The following is a 20,960-nucleotide window of genomic DNA, read 5'->3' as shown; positions in this document are numbered from 1 at the left end:
CAAGCAATTTAACCTGTAGTGTGCTAATATATCTTTCAATAAAACGTTTCTAAAATTAACGGTGTGAATTGCAAAATTAGCAAAAAGACGGTCTAGATGAATGTAAAATTATTTTGATAAGGATCGAGATGGCCCAGTGGTTAGAACGCGTGCATCTTAACCGATGATTTCGGGTTCAAGCCCAGGCAGGCACCACTGAATTTTCATGTGCTTAATTTGTGTTTATAATTCATCTCGTGCTCGGTGAAGGTAAACATCGTGAGGAAACCTGCATGTGTCTAATTTCAACGAAATTCTGCCACATGCGTATTCCGCCAACCCGCATTGGAGCAGCGTGGTGGAATATGCTGCAAACCTTCTCCTCAAAGGGAGAGAAGGCCTTTAGCCCAGCAGTGGGAAAATTTACAGACTGCTAATGCTAAATGCTAAATACTATGTCAAACAAATTAAGCAGTTTTAGTAATTGTTTTTGCCTTTTAAAACATATCAAATATTGGTTACTGTGAGTCGTCTAGGAAAGACTCTGTAGGCAATTTGTTTTTTATTTCTTATAGTATTTATTCGGTCCAAAATTGTCTAAACTTTGGACCTTAAATTCTCTCTCGGACTGAGTATAATTACATATAAGTAACATCTCAACAAATATGGAACATATTAACGAACTATATATGCCGCGTCGGTTTGCGAAGTTCCACATCGATTGGATATAAAGTTTTTGTAAGAAAACGTTAAGATAACTAACTATAAGCAAACCTTGACTCTTCTCCACATAGTATAAAAAAGTCGCTTCCCACCGCTTGGACGCTTTTGAAGTACGCAATGGATTTTATGCAGTTTTCATCAATAAATAATATTCATGAGGTTTATATGTGTAATAAAATATATATATATATATAATAAAATTAAAAAAAAAACGAGAATTTCAACTTTCCCAGCCTTAAAAAACAAAAAAAAAATATTTCTATGTTTTTTCTTAAATATAAAAGTTGTATATAGTACAGACCGTAGTTCTGATATACATAAAATACATTAAAAGGTCATTGATATAATATATTATGTAAATTTGTATTTATTTTTATTGGAAATTATAAATTGTGAATTTAATTAACGTCAGTAATTTGGTAAATGTAATTTTGTATATACATTTTTTTTTTTTTTTAATATATGGAATAAAATCTTGACTTATGATAATATTACCGTTATTGATTGATTTGGGCATCATTAATTTCATTTGAAACGTGCCTGTCAATATTTGATAGCAAATATACCTACTTAACAATTGAAATACAAATAGTGTTTTTTTTTTAATTGTGTTTAAAAAATATAACTGTGGATTAAAGATTTGCATAGACTAAATAATTTCTTTATCAAAATAAATAGTACGTTTATACCGAATGCTGAATATCAATTACCAGCCTATAATACCACAGATAACGTCGACCAGAAGCGGGAATGAGCTCAGTTTTGGTCCAGTCTATAACCGTAAAGGGCAAGGCAATGCAGTACAACAGGGCTCCACAAAGCCATAGGGACAATTAGAACGCTTTGGCCAATTCATTTAAAAAAAAATTAAAGACTCGATTATTGAACTAGATTTTATTTTTCCAAAAGGCGAATACCAAAATAATGACCAGTCGTACCCACTATGTTATAAGCGATATTAAAATTGGACTCGAAGATAAAAAAAATTACGCGTAAAGTATACGTCTTTTATACGAAATGTCATAATACATTTTATATGTCTCATCTGTTATTAAACTTCGGGCAGACCCTCATAATTTTTTCAACGCCGACCCTGAGAGCCTTTATCCGCCTAGCTGCGTCACCGATGATTGAATTATTTCTATTAGATGTCGTATTGTCTGCTAAGATTTTATTATTTTTTAAAGAAACCGAAAATAATATATAACGATGCCCGAAAAAGCTTAAAATCTTACCTTTCTTATTCGGTTATATGAGGTGTAACTCTTTTGTGAGACAATTTGGTGATCCAAGATAACGTTTGTTTTGTTTGATTTAAACACTAAATGTATTAAAAATTTGAGGTTTTTTACATGATGCTAAACATTGCAAATGATACGATCACCATCGGCCCATTTCAAGGAAAAACATTTTGTTTTTCATTTCATTGTAAATCAAAGTATAAGAAAAAATATTTATCCCTTTGAGTTTCTTTCGCCCTTTTTTCTCAGGTCGAAAGTATTTTTTCCGAAGCGATGGTTTCTTGACGAGTCATTAGCAAGTGAGTATTACTGTTATGATTTTGGCTTTAATATCAAATATTTTTTTGGTTTTAAGCGCTACAAATGTTTACCTTTCAAATTACAATATTTATTTGAGTGAACATTATACAACGTTGAATTTAATTGACTACATTGTTGGTCTGATGGATCGAGAGAACACACAACTCGTGGTCTCGGGTTCAAGCCCCAGGTCGGCCCGGTAAAAAGTTATTGAGTTTATCTTTCAAAAAATTCTCAGTAGTAGGCCGGAGTTTAGAAGAGGCGTGTACCCTCACCCGCATCAGAAAGCACATTTTCCTGTCGTATAGGATTTGCCTTCCCATCAAGTTATGAGAGTAAGGCAATTGAGACCTTGCAAATATACTCGTGCATATGTCCTGCGTAATCGGTCTGGACGACAAAATGTTGATTCTTATATGTAACTGATACTGCAGTATATTAAGAAATCAGAATAGATTTTAAGCTCCAGTGGAATTATATGCGTCTAATTATACTAAGTACACTCACTTCCGCAATATACTAAAATTAGAAAACACAACTAACGATAGTTGATACTACCCAATTAGTGTACATAATTAAAGCTGAACTTTAAAAGTCATCTACGAAAACATTTCCAGGAAATGTATTTTAAATCGAGTTGAAATCCTTAATGAATTTTTACTTTTCTATTTTTTTTAATTTTTTTATTTGTAATATTTTTGTACTCTAGGAATATATTATGATTTGCTTATGGATTGGAAATAATGGATGCAGTTTGTCACTTTTTGTACAAACGACACAATTAATAACACATTTAACATACAGGTAACAACATGTTCAAATAAATAAAAATCATGAACTATAGGTATTCATGATTAAAAGTCCGGTATTATTATTCGAGTGCAATGCAACTTGCATTGTATTGTACATTACAAAATTGTATATGTTATATAATTTTAGATTGTGTGAAGTGTATGTACTAAGTTTGATGTCAGTTATTGAGTTTACAGCTCACTTTACTTGGTACTCCACCCACCCGTACAGATCTTTCAGCATCAGGTGGCGTCCTGCCAGAACTATATATAAAATTAATATAACACTACAAAACGTTTTTAAATAAATTTAAATATATTTTTGGCTAAAGAATATTAATTTCTCAATGTTAATGTAAGAATTTGTAACAATTTACTCGTATTTAAGAATTGAATTATACTCGTTGCTCTTGATAGCCTCGTTGGTCTAGCCTTCTAAGCAGATTCTAAGGACTTCATCCTTGTTTTAATCCCCGGGCCGAAACGGTAAAAAGTTTTTGTTATTTTCATTCAATAAATTCTCAGCTTGGTAATTGTTTAAACTGTTTCGATCTAACTTGACTGGCACTAAATCTATAAGATATGTGACAAATTGATATATGTTTTAACAAAATAATACAATAATAATAAAAGTAGGTTAAAATACAAACACGTAATTAATGTTTGCATTATTTTTCATGCAAAATAAATCCTTCAAAATAATAATTTACGTTTTGACTCAGTTAATAAGAGCTTTTATGTTATCAATTTGGATCAGAGATTTGAAAGTTATAGCAGCATACGAAATACAGTCAAAGACATTTCTTGGCGAATGCATGCCTCGACGCTACAATTATATATCGTAATTATTTAAATATATTTTTCTTATAAAAATATTTAAATGAGTGCCATAAAATGAATACCTTATAGAAACCGTAATTTTTCGACTGGGACGAAGGTAGTGCCATCATGCCTACTTTGCATTGGAATTTAAGTATAGATATTAATAAAATGTTATGAGCGTTTAGTAAATGTCGGTACAAAAAAGTAAATATCTACCTAATTTTTTTCTAATTATTTATGCGCTTAAAGACACTTTCGTCCCACCTGTAATATGCTTTGTCTTCTCTCAACGCCGACCAGATGTGTGGGAGCGCCTGGGGCAGGATGCACTGCGGGTGTTGTTGCGGGGGGAGACGTAGGCGATGTAAGGTCCACCTTCCTACATCGAACCGCACTTCCCTCCCACGCGGCGACCGTTCCACAAGATCCTTTCTCGCCATTAAGACGCTTATTGGAAAAACGAAACATTTTAAAATCATACCTATAATATAATGCATTTTTATAGATGTGAGACTTTTATTCTGTCTGACACGATAATGGATCCCAGAATATATAGTTCATGGAATATAATATCTAGTCCGTCTAGGTAGGTAGCATCCACTTATCAGATATTCTACCGCCAAACAGCAGTACTCAGTATTGTTGTGTTCCTGTTTGAAGGGTGAGTGAGCCAGTCAACAAAGGATATAACATCTTAGTTACTAAGGTTGGTGGCGCAATTGGCGCTGGAGACCACTTACCATAGCTCGTCGCCAACTTATATAATAAAAAAAAAACCTAACAGGCAATATTGATCACGAGATTAGTTTTGCTTAAAAACAAAAATAAATAGTTTACGAAATTATATTTTTTAGATATATAGTAGATAAAAAACTATTAAATATATATAATATATAAATATTAAATTAAACTGATAATATCGGGTGTTTAATACTGACCACTGGTATGATTCTTGGCATGGATTCTTGCGCTTTGGATTTGTTCATCTGATATTGTTTATCTAACACCTTAACCACCACAAACTCTCCGAGGGCGGCAAAGACAAACATCATACATCCTGCCATCCAAAGGTCAAGAGCCTGAAAATATGATCACTAATTAAAAGTCAACCAAATTAAAATATTTATTTATGGAACATATACCGACTTTGTAATAAAAAAAAAAGCTTTCGTAAGCTTTTGTCACATCGTTAAGTTAAATTCAAAACGCTAAATTCTGATAAAGGCTCATATTTTTAGTTTGAGAATACCCTTAAATTAAAAAAAAAAGGTTTTGTTTTTTCATTTAAAATTAGGTGTTGTTTTAAAATAGTTACTACGTCCATCAAGCTGTAAACAAGTTTTCGTAAGTAGCAAATAATATAAGTAGTAGTATAAGTACAATTAGTATTTTGTTTTTTATTCACTAAGTTATAATATCTTTTTTACCTTTACATAAGCAACTGGTGGTATATCGGCTCTGAGTCCTGTGAACATAGTCACAAGTGTCAACATGCATGTAACTAGTAAGGTAACTCGACCAGGAATTGCATCCAAGTCCAGCCAGAAACTGAACCAGGATAACATGACAACAAGAGAAGATGGTGCGAAGGTTTGGATTAGGTGGTGGCCAATTTGTCGTTCGAACCTGAAGTATACCACTAATCTGGAGTAGTTTCCTGTAAATTAGAAAATACGTAAATTACTGACAGTCGAAGTCAAAGAGGAAAATATTTATTCAATATCGATGAGTTACACTTGCTTACTGATAGTCAAAAATGTACCACCGCCGGTTTGAAAATAAATACATATATACAATAAAAATAAATACATTTTCGTTATTTGAAACAGCCTGGAGGCGAATCATTAGTTTTGTAACATCCTCTAGCACACAAACGCTCTACAACGATTCTTTGAAATTTAACAATTGAATATTTTTGAACGCTTTCTGGGATCCTGTTGTAAAAACGTGAAATCGGTATATTTTTAATCCATTTTCTACGTATAAAATTAAAAGCAATATAGCCTACATTCTTATAGAAATATACAGATATTTCGGGTTAAATTCGTCCGATTCAGTTAGTAGTTGTAAGCTTATTTATTGTTCGTTGTAATTTTTATAATCTAACATGATTATTGAATGCAGATCCAGTGAATTCCACATTCCACTTCGAAAAAATTAGGGGAAAGCTGGATTTTTGGATGAACCTTTCTTTTGTAGGTCTAAACAAAAACACAAAAGTCCCAATTGTTCCATGTGCCGCTAAGAAAGTTATCCAGGATCAAAGGTTGCGACAAACAGTTTTTCAAGATTATCTACGAGCTATTATAAATTAAATTAAACAAACCGTCTTTATCAATCATGTATCCATTCGTTTCTTCCAGCCGTAATGGCTCACCAATGTGATATTGCAGCAACTTCAGTTCAGGATTGATAGTAACACCTGCGTCGCTCCATTTAAATCTCACCTTCTGATTGCTGTACGAAACTGTGAAATCAATAATTCCAATTAATTATAGGATTCAGATATGCTTGATTAGTTTTTATGACGTATTTGTTTTAACCTACAAATGTTACAAGGCTTTTTACTATTTATTTACTTGGTAGTAGGGCTTTATGTAAACAACCATAACTTATGGAACTGTGAAGCAGCAATACTTGGTATTGTTATGTTCCAACCACTCTTCGAAGTGCGAAAATAGTGTGACCACAGGCACAACAGACATAAATCTTAGGTTGGTGGAGCATGGTTGTGCCAAGTGGTTAAAATTTCATATTGTCTATGTGCGGTGGTGATTGGTTATCATCAGGCATATTCAGTTTGTTATTTAACCAGAACAATTACTTATCATGATAACTTATAATGTAAGTCATTGGTTTTGTAAGGACGTATAACATTTACGGTATTATCTGTAGCCATAATGGCGTATTATCAATTTGTTTCTTATTAAATATCTTCTTCTCAAGTCTTAACAAAAGCAATATTTTGTTGAGGAAAAATATTTAAGAATGATATTGGATTTCCAAAAGTTGATTGCCCACTGTTTTTATTTAAAAAAATAAGGTTAAAATAAATGTAATCTTTTGAATACACGTGACTTAAAACTATTAAGTGGGTTCGACGACTCGGTATAATTTACTTAATTAGTTGAACAAAAACTACTAACAACTTTCGATGTAAATCGGACAGGACTGTATGTCCATGGGATAGAGTTGAAATTCCATTTGGCAGGCGATGATTGCGTGCATTCTGGCCGCGTACCTCACCGTCTGATTTCTGTATAAGGTTACCGACGAGAATTTGTGCGTCAATTCGGCTATTTCTGAAAACGTAAGCCAATGAATCGGTTAAATTAAATACTAACGAATAAAAAATAAATTATTATATATATATTTTTGCATTTTGTGATTTAATATAGACCAATCATTGAAATTTAAATCCTGAAGATTTCTTTTAAATATCATAAAAAAACTGTACAGTTGCATAGTGAAGCAAATCGTGTCTAAATTAAATTTTGCGAATACTTTGACTTTGCATGTTTAAAACTAATCCAGTGCTTATGAGAAATGCAATTTCTTTTAAACATTTATATCGTTAAAATAAGTGAAAAAGATCGTTCATCCAAGCTGAGTGTAATTAAAATATAAGCGGACTAGATTCAGGTTAATGAATATAGCGCTAATATATTTATATTTTGTCACACTGATGTATTAAAATATATTACCCATTATAATATATTTTAATTTCGAATGATATGATGGTAAAAAATATACATAATTAAATTTAAAACAGTCAGTAAAATAGTTATTAAAATTAAATATTTAAAAACGGTGAAAGTGGCAATGTTATGTGCTCCTCCATTTAAGTGAGATATCAATAATAAAAAGGGACCAAATATCGTACCAGCTGATTGGTGACAAAAGTGGCAAGCTCCTCCTAAAATAAAATATTTGCTGAAATTATTGGCTTTAAGTAGACCAAAAAATAAGACCGATAACTCAGCTTAGTTGAACAAATGAATACTTTTTGAGCACTTTCCTTTCCGTTTTCTATCACGGCCTATGTTCTCTACATCAACTAAACAAAAACGGTTGAAGTCTAAGGAAGTTCCAATCCAGAGTTTGGTTTAGTTCCATATATTATAGTATTTCTGATTTCATAGGCTATTCTTATTGAAGTACATATATAAAATAAAAAACGAGCGTTACCTATGTATCATCGAAATTATATATGTTATATATACAGATTCAAATTATAAGCTGCATGGCTTAAAAGCTCTTATATACTCTTATACGCTTAAAGGTCTATATGAAATCATTTTCTTCTTTTTTTCTATCATTATCATACGAAACCCTCTCAACATTAATTTGACTTGCATTTGACCGGTTTTTAGTAAGCTATAAAAGATAGTTTCAAGGAATACACGGTTCAAGGCAAATTCGTTTTTTTTACATTAGATTAACAGCCTATAAATTTCCCACTGCTGGTCTAAGGCCTTCGAAGAGAAGGCTTGGAGCATATTCCACCACGCTGCTCCGATGCGCGTTGGGGGATACACATGTGGCAGAATTTTGTTGAAATAAGACACATGCAGGTTTCCGCACGAATTTTTACCACCGAGCACGAGATCAATTATAAACACAAATTAAGCACATGAAATATCAGTGTTGCTTGCCTGGGCTTGAACTCGAAATTATCGGTTATGATGCACGCGTCCTAATCACTGGGCCATCTCGGCTCTTTAATTCGTTTGTACATATAATATAATAATAAAGTTTAACCGATATTTTATTATGACCTAATTCTTTTTATTACATAATCTAACCTTGGGTTGTTATTTAAGTATCTATAATATTAACATTTTTATTTCTTTCTGCTATTTCAGCATTCTGCAATAAAAGTGAATCGATATGCTGATTTATACACTATAAACAAATATCGGCTTACCTGTTACTTTAGAATTAAGGAAGTAAGGATCAGGGTGCCAGAGGTTGTCGAAGAATTCAGGCGGCAACGTCACATGGTCGTCGCCTTCTTCGAATATGTCTTCTGGCAGCTGCAGTCTAGTCTCTCGCCAGGTTTGTCTTATAAACATATCGACTCTAAAATGAAATAACAACATATGTCATGTTTCAATAAAATAAAATGATTAATTTGATTTTGATTCAAAATATCATCAATTTTTATGTATCAGTAAGTAAATTTAATTTTGAATCATATTTCACCAAATTTCACCATCACTAGTGTAAACAGGTGTTTATAGGTTCGTCTGGATGGGTACTCACTAATTATTATTAATAGCAAAAGAGCACAACTTAGTATTACTTTGTTACAGTTTGAATGCTTAAAGTGTTGGTATAAATGGCGCATATGACAATAAATCAGTAAGAAGCCATTTCCCTGGTCTAGTCTACTAAAATAAATGAAAAAAAAGAGATACCTGAAGTCCATATCTTCAACGTTAATAGAGTTGACGTCCACAACGTATATACTGAATTCAACGACGACTGGTTGACCTTTCCGAGAAGGTGGCCGGATTTCTGAAAGATATTTCCATTTAAATATTACTTGAAAACAAAAAAGTCCCTCACATTCTTCTCATTCAAAGTTTACCAATATAACAGGAAAAGTGTTTACCAATATTACTTTTGTTTTTTTACAAAAGGTGGATCTTATGCTTTAACCTGAGGTCGAGGATTAAAAATGGAAAGGAGCGCTTGGGTTTTACGTGGTTAATATATGTTTATATATAATACCGATAGCGAATGAAAAAATCTAAACTTTTCGTAGGTCAGATGACATTTCGCTCCATTAGTATGTGTGTCCAAGCCGTGCTGGATTAGCAACGTGCTATGACTTTCAATCCCTTTCTTTAAGAAAAGAGACCTTTGCTCAATAGTGGAACATTAACAAGCTGATTAAAAACTTATATGGATCTATTAATTATTTGTTTCAAATTTAAATTATGACGAAGGCTTGTAATGCAGGCTAAAAAAATTAAAGATATTTTCGCGGATATATCTGTGTAGATATTAAATTGTCAATAAAAAAAAAAAAAACTTTAGTTAAATTTCTTAGTACAATTTTTAGTATTTGTTACTGTTATGTTCACATGTAAAGTCGATCTACCAAAAAATTAAATAAATACATATTATATTTAAATATCAGCTCGCTGTGCACACACACCGTCTTCACCGCGCGCCCATTTTATATATCCTCTTTTCCCGCGCTTTTGCGATGTGTGTCACTCGAGATGACAGATGCATAAATACACAGATAATATATACTTATATAAAATATAAATCTAATGCTAATGAATATATTATTATAGATCTCTGTACACTACAGTTAACAATTATGATATAATCGTTTCAGACAATTTTGGGTATCGATTGTTTTTGAGGTATGCAGTTAGTTGTAAATTGACTTTAGAGTTAATTTATTTTTTCTATAGATACACAATTTTGCACTTACAAACTTATACAGCTTACTTCAGTTAAGCATTTATTTATATTAGAAATATTTGCATTTAGGACCTCAATAAATATTTATTTGATCTTTAGGTGTGCCTACTTAAATTTTATTAGTATTCATAAGTATATTGAGGTTTGTTTTTATTACTTTCCTATTTTTCAGTTTGCTTATGTTATATGTTAGATTATATTAATGAGACCTTATAAACTATACAGAACCAATATTTTTTTTCCAAGGGGCATAATTATAAAAACCGAGTCTTCCTACAAAATATATCAATATATATAATTAATTAAATTAATAAAACTGTTCTTAAAAACAAAGTATCGTAGTTAGAACTGGTTCCAGAAAATTTTTGAGTAGACGATTTGAATAAAACGATGATGAGATGTTCAAAAATTAGTTTTCCAACGTTCCAAGTTTTCACTGCGGTAGTTACATTAAAAATTATATACTTTTAAGCGCATGTATAAAGCATGCAACATATAACATCTTATTATCTCGACGGGCGAGAGGAATACACGCTCTAACTAACCTTTAAATTTCAATTTACTTTCATTTCTCGTTTCTAAGTTTATTTGCAGATGTGAATTTAAAATACTTTAGCATTTTTCTATGCACTAAATATATGTACGAGTAAATACGAGTAGCCGGTCCGCTCTCTTTGCTGGGCGTAAAATATAACGTAACGATTTTTTGAGCCCATTTCCTTATACCTATATATGTTATGTTTATAGGCATACCTTACAATTAACTTATAGATCTGAAAGATCTCGCTTAACGAAAATTCTAGTGTTGTTTATTTTATAGATTATATCAGCATGCTGTGAAGATATCTTTGAAAAAAACGAAGTTTTCTGATTTTTCCACAATAATTTTGAACTAGTCCAAAATTATTACTTTAAACTTGACATGACATCCATTAGCAAGATATATCCGATGAATATTATGAAGATATGTCTTTTTAAACATTGAAACAAATTGTGTGTTCCGATGTAAAACTTTTATCAAAATGCCTTTTCAAAGGGACCATTTGAAAGAAGAATGGCTTTTGCTTCAGATAATGTATTTGGAAATCGAAGATCTAGGAAAAAATGAAAATTGCTATCATGTACTTTATATTCTTTTATTCGAATTTCGAATACAGTACAGAAACAAAAGGGTAAAAATCGTCAGATGCTCTGCCCTTTCTCTTGACGGCATAATAGGTATTTATAAAAAAAAGAGGTTCTATGGATAGATACGTGATTGGATGCTTGATTGGAACGAGTTACTAAATGATAAAAATGATTACAAGTTATGAAAATAAACGTTATTTACAGCTAATTTATAGTGAGATTTATAATATAAATGTATGCGGATATACGCTTGTAAAATATATATACACATAAACTTTAGTCAAAGTTTCGTGAACGTTGCAATGATACACTTACATCAGGCTAGATTTAATTCGGCAAGTGTGGGTAATGTAAGGTGTTTGCGATAAGGAATTTGTCCCAAACTTACACTAATAGCACAGGATAAGTACCACATAAAAATGCAGTAGTGTAAATATTTATTGAACAAAGATTATCTCAGTAAATTATAACGAAAGCATTTTAAGCGTACAACTTTAAAACAGTTTAATTTGCTAACTGGTAATTCCTTCACTCGTTTTTCATAAGAAATGTTGACCAATACGCTAATAAAATACACAATTATTACGAACGGAATGAATAATGTTTTACAATAAAACTAAGCTAGAATTCCTCATTAGCAAAATAATAATTACACCATACATATTTTGAAGGCAAATGTTCTAATAACCTTGAGTAAAAACTTCAATGTTTATAGTATGTTAGCAGATATATATTACCTTTAACATAGTTCTCGGGCAAAACTACTCGTGGTTTCAGCGTGTGATTCCTCTTCGACGTTACGTCATTGCACAACCTGAAAAAAAAAATTGTATATGTAATTAAGGTACAAATTTGAATTGTCCTACAAAAATAAAATTTTCGAAGGTCTTAAGAAAAGTATGATTGACAGATCTGAAGATAGTAACAGAAAATGCAATAATTGTGTTCTACCAGGAATATTGAGGGGTCGGAGTCTAGTATAGACCAAAATTTTAAATCTTTAATAAACAGTATGTGTGAAAAATACATGAAATGAAATTAAACACATTTGACAATGAAAAGTTTGCATTGATTTTTTAGTTCAAAGTGATGATTTGTTTCAACATTTATTTATTATATATTGCTTAGTGGATAAATAGTTAAACATTGATTTGTCCCTTTCTAACATGATTGATTTGACATTCGACAGAAGAGGATAAAGCATTATTTAATCAATCAATCCCTAAATAACAATTTATGAGGAAAGATTTATATTGTGACATCTCAAAATACTTTTATTTTTAGTTTTAATTATATGATATACTATTACTGTGTATTTTCGTCTTTATAACAAAAATCATAAAAGCTTAAGGGAAAATGTTACAGTAATACATTTATATCAACACAATTTGTTTATTTTGTAAAAGTATTTTGATCAAATATCCTTAATATTATTATTTAATTAAGAATCTCCTTTTCTATATTTTCTTTATAAACTCAATAATAAAGTGGTCTCGTGTCCTATTTACTAAAATTGGATTGTTTTTCGACATACTAGTATTTATAATCATATATTATTCTAAAAAATATCGAACATTATATATTATGTGAAGGAAATTTACCATTATATATTAAATACGAGTCCACGTGTTTGATTAAATCTCCGCTGCAATCGTAATAAATTCACTGTATTTTATATAAGATGTTTTATTTCTATCGTCATCATCGTCGTCATCATCATAATCAGCCTTTATTAGTCCACTGCTGGACATAGGCCTCCCCTAAGGCACGTCACCGAGCCCGATCTTCGGCCCTTCTCATCCACTTCCTACCAGCCATATTTATATTTTTATTTCTATGCTTTATATAATTGTTTTTATACATTTTAATTATTTGTATAATACTATGATAGCTTAAACCTCCCCGCTTGGCAGCTTAAGCTTATGACGTCAATGAATTTGTTATTTCGCCAACATAGCGTGAGTTTTTAATAGAGTGTCTCTGAATATTGTTCCTTTGAAAACTAATTAATTAAAACATTTTTTTTTTTCAAAATATGTCGCAATTGCAAGTCATCAAGGCGGGTGTCATTCACTGGTCTGTATTTTAAGTATAGATTTTCTGGTATTGTAATACAACACAACTTTTGATATGTTATAAAGTATTTAATTATCATACAATCCTTTATTAACTTCGATTTATATATATATATATATATATATATATATATAAATAAAGTTAATTTAGAATAGACATCAATAAATGAATAAAATGAAATAAAATATATGAATAAAAGTTTACATTGAGGTCCTGTGAACAATGTAAACTCAACAACACAATAAACATGATTATAATTTCAAAATGTGTTTGTTTATCTATATAAACCTACACATTTTTTATATAGACGTACAATATTTTAAAATTAAAATTACCTTTTTTGAATTGTTTGTGTTCTAGAGTTTATATAGAGGTTATATATTTTATTTCTTTATATAAACATAAACAACTTATAATTAAAAAAGGTTGCTGTACAAGTTATAATTGAGATTAGAGATGGCCTATTATTTATTATATTATATGTATAAACGAATCAAAGAGCCGAGATGGCCCAGTGGTTAGAACGTGTGCACCCTAACCGATGATTTCGGGTTCAAAGGCAAGCACCACTGAATTTTCATGTGCTTAATTGGTGTTTATATATAATCTCGTGCTCGGCGGTGAAGGAAATTGTGCCACATGTGTATTCCATCAACCTGCATTGGAGCAGCGCGGTGGAATAGCCCAGCAGTGGGATATTTACAGGCTGTTAATGTAATGTATGTAAAAACAAATTATAATCAAAACTCTTAACAAATAAATATAATTAAAAAAATCCTAGACGAAATAAGTATGTGGTCACAATAGCTTTAGTATTACTTTTAAGTAGCGTGTTTTAAATGCACTAGTTTACCCTGTCATAGACTGTCTGCTTTCATTGTTGGCATTAAATATTTTATAAAAAATTTATATACGAATGACTTACACTGTTTTTGTTAATAAAATTACTGTTATATAAATAAAATTCGATTTAAAAAATACGTGTGCGTCTCGGGACGTCCGATAGAAGTGATAAGTTTATCTAATCTAAGTTGAACACGCGTAAGAGAAAGGGAAGCCAGACAGACTGGCACCGTAACGCGTTACGTAACGAAGAAGTTACCCTCCGATAAGAAGTAATCACTTCAAAAAAGAAATATTTCCATTTTTTAAATAATGTTTTTCCAATTTTTGACAAACAAATACAAAAGTTAGTAGTTATAGAAGTTTAGGTTTTTCGTATTTACCAAAAACAAAAATCTGCGGTTGAACGTAAAACCGTTATCAAATAAATATAATTAAAAAGTTATTCAATTAACTAGCATTTAAAAATTTTATTTCGTGAATTGTTTATAAGGTTAATTCATTACGGACTCCTGTATGAATTTATGATCTGAAAAATACTATTCAACTAATTTAATTAATGTTCATTGTTAACTCGAAATTTAAACATTTAGTTTTACGCACGAATAAATTAAAATTAAAATTAACTCTAGAAGTTAAAAATGATTCGAATTCAAGCAGATTTTGTTGCTATTAAATGTTCTGTCCTATTTCGCAGAGGAACTAGTTCTGTTCGTATTTATTTTACATTGCATATCACAAATGACCGTTGAATTATCTAGGCCAAGGCAACGTCATCGATTGCCATATTAAATACACGCAATCGCTATATTTAGAATAAAGGGCTTTTTTACTTCTTTTAATGTGTTTATTATTTGTTAGGACTTTTAGAATTCGACTCAAGCGCGTTTTTTTTTAATTAAGAACGTTTTTCGCACACTGCGATTTGTGCTGTTCCAAAATTATCAACTGCTCAGGTGATATTATACACAAGTGTGTGATCTAACATAAATGTCCTCCGAGTATAATATCCAAGACTTAACGTGCTTTCCGAGCGATAATATTTTAATATTTAACTTCTAAACTCCGGGTTGTTTTGAAAACATTCTTGACGGTAAAAACTAATATATTCCACTACAAACTGGCTCCATATAGGGCTGATCTTTGAAGTCCGTAGTCATGTATGCTAATTTTTTATTCGCATTTAACATCAGTGCTCAACATAGTTATATCATTGTTGTTAATTACGACCATATCGACTAACTAAATGTGATATTTAAATTTATCTTTTTACATAACAATCTCAAGTATATTAGATTTCTTTTTTTTATTCATTTATTCTAGATTGAACGTATGGATCTTAAACGAAAATTCTGGGTTCGAATGGAAATAGAAGCAAAGCATCGTGTGATTTGCTCATGTCAGGTGAAATTTCATCACGCATATCTTCACAGCAGTATAGTGAAATGAATTTAAAAATTTCTCCTCAATAGGAGAATGATACGTTAGATTTATTTATTCTTGCTTACTGGGTTCTTAAAATAACTTGACCAAAGCCCCGCAACTGATCTCACTCACTTGGGGTTCAACACTGTCCCTATGATTAACTGATTGTTTTTTTTTAATTATTTTAATTGTCAATACTATCCAGAATTTTTGGTAGACCTTTTTTGTATATAGATTGAGTTTAGCACTACATTACTCATTCTTAAATAGAAAAAAAAACTTAATCTAAATAAATAAATAACAATAAAGATAAAAAAGAAAACAAAAATTACTGCTATTGTGTGCCAAATAGCCATTTAACTTGCAAGTTAGGTTCCAATGCCCAACGCTGATTTCCTTTGTAGTTGTTTAATAAAATTAAATAAATTTTAGATAAAAATAATATTGAAAGTTCAAAATAAAAAATCTAATCAATGTATATGTAAAACATAATTATGTCAATAATTGAACACTTTTCAGTCATATTTAATATTATACTCCGTACCGAAATTCCTTTTATTATTTTGGTCGACGTTTCCGCAGAGTTACGCCCGTCGTGGTCACTTGCAAAATCCGAATATACATGTAGAATTACATTTTTTTGTAAAAATATAACGTGCCAGCGATATTTCAGTCAGCTTCATTAATTTAAATCTGAAGTTTAAAAGAATTAGGTAACATTTCCTTAAAACGCAGAAAAGTTATTTTCTTGAAACGAAGCGGGTTCTTTATGAAGCTATTTTAAAGACGAATGTAGTCTTTTGTTCAATTTTCAGGATCATCATTTAGAAAATTTATTTAAGACCATTTTGTATCAGAAAGAAAAAAAATGAATAAAATAAAAACAGGCCTCATAGCACTTTATTTTTGTGAATCTAATCATAATAAAAAATAATATAACACCTCGCCTTATTGCCTCCACTGGTGACAGGAGGGTTGGTTCGTTTTTAGCCCAGAGGATCGGAATTGCGATTCAACGGGGAAATGCTGCTAGTATTCTTGCCACCATTCTACGCGGTCAACATCTATATTTTAACTATTTTTAATTCATATTTGTATATATTTAAGCACTTAATGTTATCAATTCTAATGGTAATTAATATTATATTTGAAAATTTCTTTACCCAAACTATAGTTTCAAAAAAATTGTAAAATTTATATGTTATATGTGTGGTAAATATATGTATTATAATTAAAGCCTTTAAAAGTTCTTTATAAGTTTTGTATATAAGAATTATTTCTGAAATAAATTACCAGTTTCCAGAAGATATTTCTTTCTGAAAGAGCTTATTAAAATCATGACCGTTAAGAAACGTTCGTGAATATTCTGCTTATTTCTTTTATCTTTTCTTATCTTGTGCGTCTGTGTTTTTTTCGATTTTCAATCATATTATCTTTTTTCAAAAGTACAGTTATCCTAATCTGTTTAATTTTTCTTTGTTATACTAAAATATAACTCGTTTAACTTTCTCTGATTGTGTATCTTTAGACGCTATTCTTACAGTCTGGTTTCAAGACTCTCTTTCTTTCGATTCGTTTTTTATTCTGTTTTATTATGTGATCGATTTCCGTCACTGTTCTTAATGCATAATACCATTATGTATACATAGTATATAAGTATATACATATGTATACAAGTGCATACACATAACACAATGACTTGATCATAAATTGTTAAGATATTGGGCCAGTGGCTTGACGTGCTTCCCGAGGCATTAGGCTTTAAGTACTTACTGCTAATTTCCAGATAAAAATTTCCAATGTAATTATTACTGGCGCGAATTAAGGTTTGAACCCAGGACCTCGGCGTCCACTGCCCTAATAGCCACTAAACCAGCGATTCCACATAGAAAGAGCTCTGTAAGGGGAACAAGCGTTATATTTATTTTCTTTTATTTTAAATTTATGTCAATGTTTAATCTTGTCTCCAAAACCACGGTTTAATCTAACGATATAAAGATACAAAATCCACGCACAAATAATGTATTTTAACTAAATTAGAAAAACTATTCAATTCTAAGGGTGTTGTCGTGTCTTTGCCTTATCAGTGATTCATTGGCATTACTTCACCTTCACCCTAGCTTCGTTCTTTCAAAAGTTGAATCTCATTTACTTAAAGGTAGATTATCGCTCAGGTGCAGAAGAACTAGGCGACTTAAAAATTATGTGAAATTTAAAATTGGAGTTACAAAATTTAAATCTAAACTTTAAACAATAAGATTGTGTTTAAAAATTTTATTCATTCAATATGGTGTATCTCGTATAATTTCTCATATCACTACGGTAATATTAAAGAATTTACTTTCTTGTTTATATCAACTATGACGTCATCTACTACCAAACAGAAAAATAATGTATTGCTGTATATACCGCTTATTGGGTTAGTGAGCCATATTACGTAGTCTAGATTCGGCATTCTCCACTAGGGTATGCATCATACCCCAGGTGCTCATACTTGGCAAGAGTTTAAAATTTAAAGCAGTCTGCAACTTGTGCAACTGATGTTTATCGGGTAGCACCTGTTTCAGCCCGAACGTACTCACGTTATTATTTGAGCTAGAACAACCAAAATAGATGAAAACGTTGCTAGTACTCCTCTCATCTGAAGATCAGTACTCATTGGGTAAGCATTCACTATCAACAAAATAGTATATCTGCAATAATACTTCATGTTATTGCAGATTTTTCTATATTCAATATAGATCTACAAATCGAAATACAATGATGAATTGTTTTTCGCTGCGTCAGACGAGAAATTTGCTTTATCTTATTTTAATTATATAATTCCTATTTCCATTAAAACAGGAAATGAAATGATACCGTTTGTAATTGAGTTTGTATCTTCTTCATTCGTTTGATAACAAACAACAATTTTCAGCTATCAGAGACATTTTAGCTTACACTTCAATTTGTCTTTTATGGAAATTAATTAAATTCTTTGTCTTATAAACTGCGGGGTAAATAACAAACGTAAGTATTATTTATTTTTGATATTTATTTTTAGGTCATTCCATTATAATATCAGAGGATTAGACTTGAATTGTTGGTCATATTTGTAGAAATTGTTTGTCGAGTTTCTTCGAACCAATTTATTTATATTTAGCATAATATAATACGTATGAATATTCTTATTTTAAGTCAGGACATAAGCCATAATGATTTAATTTCACCTGTACATATTTCTTAGCAGCTTTAACTAGGCGGATGTAACATGTAATTTTAAGCCGCCCTTTATTGATGATAATTATATATAAATCATTTGACAGAAGTAAAACTATTTTTCGGCAGAAAAGTTTCATTTTAACATTACATGTAGATTCGTTGCTTTCAAATATGATCTTGAAATTTCAACAATATCGTTGACATCAGAATGTGTACATAAATTTTGCTTATAAATCCTGTAACCCGGACGGTGCTTAAATTACAAGGCCTACTAGTCATCAGAAAAGCCTTTGCCCAGCAGTAGAATGGTTTATGGGCAGTCATATCACTGCTTATATGTAGCGACGAAGTAGCAGCCCTGTAGATTATTACAAAGTTCAAGGCCAACTTATCGTCCCATCTTATAAAGGCGATTATAGTAGCGTTAGTGCTTGTAGGTTAACAAATGACCGCTGATTGCTATCTAATGTATGTAGTGCCGACCTTCAGACAGATAGACAAATATACCGTATCGTTGTATATTGTGCTCGTGCAAGTAATCGTTTATATGCAATTAATTAAAATAATTATTATAAAATAAAATAAATTCCAAATTTTATAAAAGTTGAAATAAATTTGCAACGAATTAACATTAGCTTTTATTTTCCAGAACAAATTCAAGAGCTTAATAAGCTTAAAAAATATATTGATATATGAATCTTTTCAATCAAAGTAGAAAACATATTATTTATTATTTTTAAATATAATATTTTTAAGTCATTTAAAAAATCTGCTATTTGGTTTTAACTAACTATCATATTCACAAGCATAGTTTTCCAAAAGTCGTTGGTGAGACTTAAAGCAGGATTAAGTTTTTTTTTGATAGGTGGCAAACGAGCAGAAGGCTAACCTGATGGTGAGTACCACCGCACATGGACATCTGCAACACCGGAGGGCTTGCAGGTGCGTTGCCGGCCTTTGAGGAAGGAGAACGCTCTTTTCTTGAAGGTTCCCAAGTCGTATTCGGTTCGGAAAAACCGCCGGCGAAAGGTGGTTCCACTGAGTGGTTGTACGAGGCAGTACATATATATATACTTATTATATATACTTAATTAGTCTTGGTAACATTAACAGCCTGTAAATTTCCCACAGCTGGACTAAGGCCTCCTCATCCTTCGGGGAGTAAGTTTGGTACATATTCCACCACGCTTCTCCAATGCGGTATTTTAACGAAATACTGTCACACGTGTATCCCCACGTGTGACAGTATTTCGTTAAAATAAGACACATGGAGGTTTCCTTACGATGTTTTCCTTCTCCGACGAGCACGAGATGAATTATAAATAAAAATTAAGCACATGAAAAATTAGTGGTGCTTGTCTGGGTTTCAACCAAAGCTTGGCTCTTGCATTATAAATATTTAGAATAAATAAAGGCAAAATTAAATTTGAACGAAACAAACCATATTAAGAAGAAAAACGTTGTCGGCCAGATGCAAGGAATCATTTTCTATGGCGGCAGACTGTGGAACGAAGCGTAGCAGGTCATTCCAACGCCTATGGTATATCTGGAAATAATGTCTTTGATCGTTATTGTATACAAGATTTTCGCGCAATTTCTGTCCTATACTTATTGAATGCTGATATATGTTCAGTAAAATTCTTGAAAATAAAGCTTACTAAGATATTGAACTGTTATTTCTTCATATGATAGAATTTAATCTATTCACTTTAACACCTATATTATATTATAATAACACCTATATTATTGATTATAATCAATAAAATTATTGATTTTAAGTCGCGAACTTTAAATTTTCGTATTTACTTTAAATCTTACTATTAATACAAATGAATAAGTTTGTCGTTATTTCAAGTATGTTTGACGTAAACAATACTTATCAGACGATTTTTTGTAATTATTTTAAAACTTTTCATTAAAAACAGCTTTGAATATCATAACAAAACCTTCATGGCATTTCATGTTATCTCCTGTGACTTTGAGTTTT

At 31.0% G+C, this 20,960-nt stretch overlaps 1 protein-coding gene across 2 annotated transcripts in view; it reads right to left on the bottom strand.

Moving 5' to 3' along the window:
• LOC125077702 (glycine receptor subunit alphaZ1) overlaps window positions 1–20,960 on the bottom strand; it is a 46,935-nt gene that overhangs the window by 6,478 nt on the left and 19,497 nt on the right. Inside the window, exons 3-11 of one of the 2 annotated variants that reach the window (XM_047689708.1) lie at window positions 20,415–20,474; window positions 12,166–12,242; window positions 9,277–9,376; window positions 8,784–8,938; window positions 7,003–7,158; window positions 6,183–6,323; window positions 5,284–5,513; window positions 4,795–4,935; window positions 4,121–4,303 (exon numbers count right to left, since the gene is read on the bottom strand). In XM_047689708.1, the coding sequence (XP_047545664.1) occupies window positions 4,121–4,303; window positions 4,795–4,935; window positions 5,284–5,513; window positions 6,183–6,323; window positions 7,003–7,158; window positions 8,784–8,938; window positions 9,277–9,376; window positions 12,166–12,242; window positions 20,415–20,458 (1,227 nt within the window). In that variant the 5' untranslated portion in view covers window positions 20,459–20,474. Of the gene's footprint in view, window positions 1–4,120; window positions 4,304–4,794; window positions 4,936–5,283; window positions 5,514–6,182; window positions 6,324–7,002; window positions 7,159–8,783; window positions 8,939–9,276; window positions 9,377–12,165; window positions 12,243–20,414; window positions 20,520–20,960 lie in introns of both variants that reach the window. The other variant, XM_047689707.1, reaches the window with a different exon arrangement.

Source organism: Vanessa atalanta, chromosome 4 (genome assembly GCF_905147765.1).
Source record: "Vanessa atalanta chromosome 4, ilVanAtal1.2, whole genome shotgun sequence".
Lineage (NCBI taxonomy): Eukaryota > Metazoa > Arthropoda > Insecta > Lepidoptera > Nymphalidae > Vanessa > Vanessa atalanta.
This window is presented reverse-complemented; position numbering and strand designations above follow the sequence as displayed.